Source organism: Cynocephalus volans, chromosome 3 (genome assembly GCF_027409185.1).
Source record: "Cynocephalus volans isolate mCynVol1 chromosome 3, mCynVol1.pri, whole genome shotgun sequence".
In the NCBI taxonomy this organism is placed as follows: Eukaryota; Metazoa; Chordata; class Mammalia; order Dermoptera; family Cynocephalidae; genus Cynocephalus; species Cynocephalus volans.
Window position 1 is genome coordinate 104,374,257 of NC_084462.1, and position 8,577 is coordinate 104,382,833.

The 8,577-nt window shown below is 36.5% G+C and overlaps 1 protein-coding gene across 1 annotated transcript; it reads left to right on the plus strand.

Moving 5' to 3' along the window:
- The first annotated feature begins 7,302 nt into the window (after window positions 1-7,302).
- Window positions 7,303-8,256, plus strand: LOC134372642 (olfactory receptor 4K2-like). Its single transcript, XM_063090078.1, has one exon. The coding sequence runs from the start codon at window positions 7,303-7,305 to the stop codon at window positions 8,254-8,256; it is 954 nt and encodes a 317-aa protein (XP_062946148.1).
- The last annotated feature ends 321 nt before the right edge of the window (window positions 8,257-8,577 follow it).

Sequence of the window (8,577 nt, forward strand, 5' to 3'; positions counted from 1 at the left end):
GAACGTAGGGAAGTGAAGATATGAAACGAGGAGTTGCAGAATCAGAGGTAGCACTAACCCGTCAGTCTAAGAAACAAAGCCCATTTAGCCAATGAAGTAAAGTTCATGAACAGGGGGTTGGTAGAAAAATTTCGGTGAAGCTGTTACTTTTGTGGATTGCAGCCTAGCACATTGAGGCTACTGTTGATCCTCAAATTCAGCAGCAGGAGAAAGTTGGCACAGAGTGGAGCGGCAGAGAGCAAGACAAACTGGAAGCTGTTGGCACTTCCGTGTCTATATAATCATGATGATCAGAGAGTAATGGCTGCTGCTTTATGCTGCCTCTCAAATTTATTTTCAAGCAACTCTAATCCAGAATTGTTACACTTCCCTCTGTGTAACAGAGAAGAAAAAAAGAGAAAGAAAGAATTCACTCAAGGTAACATGAATAAGGCCTGGCAGGACTGCTGCCCATCAGGGGAACAGCCCCAGTTCAAAATCTGCCTTTCTTTTTATTGACAAGACAAGGAAGTTGCACAAGAAAAATCAGTTGATTTTTCAAAGAAGGACATAAAAAGAGGTAGTGTAAAATAGTAACAGCAGTAAATTAACAATGTGGTATTCCAGGATGCAATTTGTAAAAAGCTAAGTCGATCCACCAACAATCAGCTTGGCCTTAGTAAACATTTTCTTTTCCTACAGCGATTTCCTTAGCTTTTTTTTTTTTTTTTTTTTTGTCTTTTCTGTGACCGGTAAGGGGATCGCAACCCTTGGCTTGGTGTCGCCAGCACCACGCTCAGCCGGTGAGCGCACCGGCCATCCCTATACAGGATCCGAACCCATGGCGGGAGCGCCACTGTGCTCCCAGCGCCGCACTCTCCCGAGTGAGCCACGGGGTTGGCCCTCCTTAGCATTTTTAAACAGCATTCAAGCAGTTTCCTTAGCATATCTTAAGAACAATCAATAGGTTAAATAGTCAATAGTACTTAAAGCTGGAATCAAACCAGAGACCTAAAAGAGTCGAAGTACAGAATCCCATCCCTAAACAGTGATTAGAACTGATTAGATGGCTTTTGCCACACTTATCTGTGGACTATCATCCCCTACTGGAGAGCCTTTTAGCTCATTCACGCATTACCTAAAAATCCTATTCTAAGATCAGAAGAGAATCAAGATTTCTAACCCACTGCACAGAATCATGCAGGGAAGGGAATTCTGGGAACTGTAGTTCTCAGTTTAACCAGTCTGACAATAGAAAGATGCAGCACACTCCACTCCACAGTCTATAGGAGAGACTCATGCAGCTGTATTTATCTGGAACCTTGGCTGGTGTGGAACTTCCGTGATAGCTTCCCTACTCTATCTGGCGCCTCACTTGGCGTGGATAAAATGGCTGGGGCCTGCCTGGTACTCCCTATTTGCACATGGTATTTCATCATTCAGTAGTGTAGCCTGACCTGCTTTACACAGGGTCTGTATCCCAAGAGGGTGGAAGTAAAAGCTGCTAGTCTCTTGAGGGCTCAGCTCTGGAACTCACTCAACATTTTAGCCACACTTTATTGGTCAAAGCAACTTACAGCAATTTACAAAGCAAAAAAGACTTAAGGATTTGAAAAAGATGCAAAATTGAAAAAGATGCAAAATATTTATATCATAATTTTCAATCTATCACAATCTGCTTTTGGACACAATTATTTTTTTCTACCAACATGGAAAATATGCTCACTCAATTCCAAGACATCCAAAGTCTCATCCAATGACAGCATTTGGCCAGAAGATCAGCATCAGTTTGTAATAGCCTGAACAGACTGACTCCATTTTGTTAAACCTTTAAATCTAAAAGCTTGTTCTGTCCTGTAACACAAATCACATAGCCTGCAGCTAATTGCTGGAACACAAATGACTCTTGCTCTCACATTGTACACAAATAATCAGAGAAAAATTGTAAGCCCAGATGGCCATTCCTTACTAGCTTTCTAACCTGATCTTATTTGAAAATAACAGGAACTGAGCCCATGGAGAATGAAGTATGACACTGGTCAGCTCCCACCTGGGAAGTTCCTTAATGATTATTTGAAACAGTCAAGCATGTCTGCACATCACAGCTTGGCCACCCTGATTCAGTTTTCCACTGCAGACCCCTATAAAACCCTTTGGCAAATTGGGAAGGTGGAGATGGCCTTCAAGACATAAGTCTGCCATTTCCCCAGGCTGCTGGCTTCTTGATTAAAGGCTACCTTTCCTTACACCAACTCTTATCTCTTGATTATTGGCTAGTGAGCAGCAGGCAAACAGACCATTGGGGTCTCAGTGACATTTTCTTCTGCATTAGCTCCTGATATATATGAGGCTCCTTGGGTGCAGATCCTCTTAGTATATATATATCTCTGAACCAAAACGATGTCAACTGCTCCCCTCTCCACACTCCCAACATACTACAAGTGAGACAATGATCAAATAATTGTGATTGACATGCAAATTCAAAACCGAAGGAAATAAAAAGCACGTAGCTGTCCCTGGCCCATAGCTATTCTGAAACACTTCTGAGCATATTTATTCAACTCCCCTGACTCCAGGAGCAAGATATGTATTTTGACTAGGGACTGATTCTGGTCTCTGGGGTGGTTCCCTAATACACTGATTGAGGCAGCCCTAAGCTCTGTCCTCTAAATCATTGTTCCTTTTCCACTTGAAATGGTCTCTTTTCTGCTGAGCAGTTCCCTCAGCCTACTTCAGTCTACAAATATTTTTAGCCCCAGAGGTCTTTTTCAGTCCAAGCTGGTACATCTTTAAAACATTGTGTCTTCAGTGTCCTATGTAGATGGTGTATAAGATGTGTAAAGAGGGAAACAGTACTTGAGATGTGTACAGCATCAGAGCAGTGGGAGAGGAAGAAAGGAGTTTTTAAAAAAAGTTATTTCATTAAGATCCTCTTATAAATAGTGCTGTGTTTGTGGGTTAAGGTGTGGGTTTGTGGGTTTTAAAGTTCCACAACAAGGGGTAATGGTAGATTTTTAGAGGGAGGGCGGGGGTACGTAGAACAATTCATAAATAACACTACTTCCCAAAATATATTTTATCAAGTTAAAAATTAGGTAGAGTTAGAAGTTCATTCAGAAATTGTATTTAACCCCATTTCTGAGAGTAGTTGTGTTCCTTTGATTACAACTAATTACATATATGAGTACAGTTGTCAAAAAGAAACTTTTTCAAGAATCAGGAATTTAATGTCAACCAAAACAACAATCAAAGTCACATTTCTTGTATCCTAATCCAATTATTTCATATTTCTCACCTTTCTTTTTCTTTAATACATATTATATATTCATATTATATATACATTTAAATTTTATACACACACACACACACACGCACGCGTGCACACACACACACACACACACACACACACACACACACACACACACAAACACACCCATGAATTTCCAAAATACTAAATGTCTGGCTTTCTTTAGATTAACCTTTTCAAAGTTCATCCAGATTGTAGCAAGTATCATTAATTCATTTCATGGCTAAGTAATACTCCATTCTATGGATACAGCACATTTTATTTATACATTCCTCAGTTGATGGAAGTTTTCAACTTAACTGCTTCTATGAACATTGGTATACAAGATTTTTACACCACAGGCCACATATCGTATAATTATATTTTTATAAAATGTCAAAAATAGGCAAAACCCATAGAGATAGAAAGTAGATTAGCAGTGCCAGGGGCTGGGGAAGAGGGGGGTAGGTAGTTAATGGACACAAGGTTTCCTTTGGGATGACAAAAAATGTTCTGGAACTAGATGGTGGTGATGGTAATACAACATTATGAATATAGTAAATGTCACTAATGGTAAAATAAATAAATATTCCTACAGATAGTTTCATGGAGAAGTGCTTTTATTTCTACAAGTTGATTCTTAAAAGAAAGCTTTATGAGTTAAATGACAATGAGGAAATGCATATTTTAAATTTCAACAGTTATCCCCACCTTTTGGATTTGTGTATTCAATCCAGCAATCCATACATTTATCAACAATATAAAAGAATATTCCTTATTATTCTCTTAAATTTTGATTAACCTGATTGGCAAAAATGGCATTGACTTTTATTATAATATGTAGTTCCCTGGCTATTAATGAGGTCAAGCATTTCTCATAGTTTTATTGGTCGTTAGATATTTTATGCTAGAAACTGTTTACTTAGGTTCTCAGTCATTGTGTTCTTCACTGAATCTTTTCTTATTAATTTTCAGGAGCTCTTAATATATTAGATGTATCAAAATTTTGTTCTGTCATACATGTTACAAATAGTTTTTCGCCCATTATTTCCTTTTGATTTTGTATGTAATTTCTATTTGAGTAAACATAAAACATTATTATTTTAAATTAACCTGTATAGAGAAATAATTTACATATAAGTGTATAATTTGATAGTTTTGACAAATGCTTATAGTTGTGTAACCATTCCCACAATCTTGAAATATCATATTTCCATCACCTCAAAAAATTTCCTCATATTCCGTTCAACCCCCTGCTCCAAGCCTGAGCCCTGGAAAGTACTGATCTACATTCTATAACTATAGTTTTTTGTTTTATGAATATTTCAAATACATTTAATTATATAATCATGTAGTCTTCTGTGTCTGGCTACTTTCATTTTACCCCATAATTCACAACTACTGAACTGATTTTGCCTTCTAAGGAACATTTTACAATATTTGGAAACTTTTTCTATGGTTATGACTTTTCTACAAAACCCCTGCTGTGATATAGATAAACATGGTGTTCAATCAGGAGGTAACCTCCATCCTAACAAATGTACCTTTCTATCTGCTAATATAGTAGTATAGTCTCTCTCTCTCTCTCTCTCTCTCTCTCTCTCTCTCTCTCTCACCCCCTTTCCCTCTTTCTTTCTCTCTCTGTACCTTAATGTCTCTTTGTATTTATTTTATTTATCCTGGGATCTGGAAAAAGGAAAAGAACAATGTTGGAGCACAAATTGGCTCGTAAAACTTCTGCTCAGGTATGACATATGATAATTCTATTCAAATTGAACAAAGTAAGTCTTGCTTCCAAGGCTTTGATGAATAAAGTGGGAGTTACATTCCTCCAGCAGCATGGGAAAGTACCTGAAGAGATTGCATATACAAAATGGTAGCCAATTTTGATTTTAAAAAATACAGTCTACCACACAGACTTTCATTGGATAATAATCATAATATTCAATAAACAAAAATATTCATAAGGATAGTTACTTGGAAATCTCATCAATCATAATCACATTTACATCTCTAGTACCTTAGTCAAAGTTATCTCCTTATAGCTATTTCATTTAGTACTTCCCTACCTTAATTTTCTCTCTTCTCCAAATTGTATGCATAAATCTTTACAAGATACTGCTTTCGATTCATTATAACCTTGGTTACAACTGATCTTACAATCGCCCTTTATTGTCTTTTGTATCAAGCTACATATTTTAGAATGGCATTCTTGTTTTTCCAAACCTCCAACTAAATATCTTGCACCACTGTAAATAGGTTGCTCTGTTTTCCACTCATACATTTTTTTCCCCTCCCGCTAATCAAAATTCTAGTTTTCATTTTAGGTCAAGTTCATGATATATCTTCTGCAAGAACACTTTTTTAATTGATTCAGCACATTATAGATTTTCCTTTAACTAAATTTCAGTTTACTCATGAACTCTGAGAATTGTATGAGCACTAGGTTAGTTGGTTGAATTTTTCACCCATTGCTTTATTTTGGGGTGTTCATTATCTCCAAAGAACTCTAAATTACTTGAAGCAGAGGTGAATATTTCTGGATTTTATTCTCCATTGCTTCTGCAACAGGGTTAGATAATCAAGAGTGCTTATTAAAATTAGTTGACTTGATATCTTCTGCTGCCTTTTCCAACTTCCGTTCCCTGAATCTTTCAGGTCCAGATGAAAATAATCCCATAAGATTCTTGAAATATCTTACCTTTGTGAACTCAATAATACCATCTTTGCTGTTTAATAAATCCCATTGCAAGATGATTTCTTGGTCAATTCCCAAGTCCCTGCAACAATCGTTTTATCTACAGCTGTTAAACAACAAATGATTCAACTAGGCCATTAATTATATTTAAAATTACCTCCTATGCTCTCTGTCAGAAGCCTACCTATCACTCTGAATAAACTAAAGCCCTGATTCTGCTATAGATCTGGTAAGTAAAGGTGTTTTACAAAGGATCTCTACTGAAAGATTTTAAATGTTTGCTCTTCCCACTCCCATCTCCTAACACCTATTCTATGGAGCTGAGGTCAATACAACAGTTTGTCTGTGTTGGCATATATGAAGGAAGAATTCAAACAGGGGTGGGATGAAAGAGATTGATCTTTGAGCTCTTTCCCATAAAAAATGATGTAATATATTCTTTAGGAGAAAGGATTTATTTTAAATTATAGAATTATAAATATTTGTAGGAGGAACAGACTCATATTTTAACAAAAAAGAAATTGTGACTGAAAGAGGTTAAATGCCTTTTCTTTGGTTGTGTAACTACAATGTAGTAAACTTGATACTCAATCAGTCTTCTTCCTCTGGATGATATCAGCAAACTAATTTTTTGTGTGCTTCTGCTGGGTTTCAACCAGGAAACTTTTATCTGTGACTATATTAACAGCTCTTCTCTGGAAATTTATGAGAGATCTGCAACTGTATACAGAAGTCTCACTGTAATGTTGCCTAAGAGCCCGTATTTGTGATATAACTTTATACACGTGCACTTCAAAAACTTTGTGGAAAAATGGCATTAAAAGATAACATAAATCTTTCCATTAATTTTTTTGAAGACTCCTCATATTTTTTTCAGTAAGTATATCTTTATGGATAAAATCTAATGACTAAACATGTATGTGTACATATATATTTGTGTGCACATGTAACACATTGTCAGCATAAAGTAAATGCTTACTAACTGGTAGATATTATCTTTAGGATCATGTAGATGAATGAATAAACAAATAGGTAGATAGGTCCACTCAGAATGATAAAATTTCAGGTTGATTTCCATTTAATACCAGAAAAGAATGTGTTATTTTCAATACCTGTGGTTTAAGGGGTATCTTGCTATAATCTCTAATATTTTATAATTTCCTTTTAAACGAATATACCAAATGAGAAAGATGGAAAGAATAGTAAAGATAAGTTTTCAGAGAGGCAACAAAGACTATGAAAGTAGATTCTTGGAAATAGAACATTTGCTTCAATTGACTCATACTTTGTCTTATTTACTTATTTTTTTGATACAGGCTTCTATCTATGAATCAAGACAATGGATGTGGCCAATAAGTCTACTGTGTCTGAGTTTGTTTTGCTGGGGCTCTCTAACTCCTGGGAGCTACAGATGTTTTTCTTCACGGTGTTTTCTTTGTTTTATGTGGCAGCAATGGTGGGCAACAGCCTCATAGTCATCACAGTCATAGCTGACACTCACCTACACTCTCCTATGTATTTCCTGCTCACCAACCTCTCCATCATCGATATGTCTCTTGCTTCCTTTGCAACCCCCAAGATGATTACAGACTACCTAACTGGTCACAAAGCCATCTCTTTTGATGGCTGCATCACCCAGATATTCTTTCTACACCTTTTCACTGGTACGGAGATTATTTTACTCATGGCTATGTCCTTTGATAGGTATATTGCAATATGTAAGCCCCTCCAATATGCTTCAATCATTAGTCCCCGAGTATGTGTTGCTCTTGTGGTAGCTTCCTGGGTTGTGGGAATCATGCATTCAATGAGCCAGGTCATATTTGCACTCACTTTATCATTCTGTGGTTCCAATAAAGTAGACAGCTTTTTCTGTGACCTTCCTGTGGTGTTTCAGCTGGCTTGTGTGGATACTTATGTTCTGGGCCTCTTTATGATCTCCACAAGTGGCATAATTGCTTTGTTCTGCTTTATTCTTTTAGTCAATTCATATGTTATTGCCCTGGTTACTGTCAAGCATCTTTCTTCCACAGGATCATCTAAGGCCCTTTCTACCTGCACAGCTCATTTTATTGTTGTCTTTCTGTTCTTTGGGCCATGCATGCTCATCTACATGTGGCCACTGAGCAGCTTTCTGGTAGACAAGATCCTGTCTGTGTTTTATACCATTTTCACTCCCATTCTGAACCCAGTAATCTATACTTTGAGGAATCAAGAAGTAAAGACAGCTATAAGGAAACTAAAAAATAAGTTTCTAAATTCTAACAAGGCAACTCCTTCTCATTATTTTTAGTTTTAAATTCTAGTTCTAGTTAGCTTATACTTTTAACTTCCTGGGCATTAAATATCACAGTTTTAGTAGCACACAGAATTGGTTGTAATGCTGTGCTTGGCTTTATTTCTAGAGTTCTTATCTAATTGCAATTTCCAATAATTTGTGAAGGCACAAGGTCAGTGCATTTTAAAACTTTATTCTCATGCATATGTTCAAAATACATTTGAAATTTCAGAAAAACTAGTTAATGTTAGTAATTTTTTCAAGAAACAAAGACTGTCTATAAAAATATCAGGAATGACTGTTCCAGTTAGGACACTCAATATTAATAATCAATTC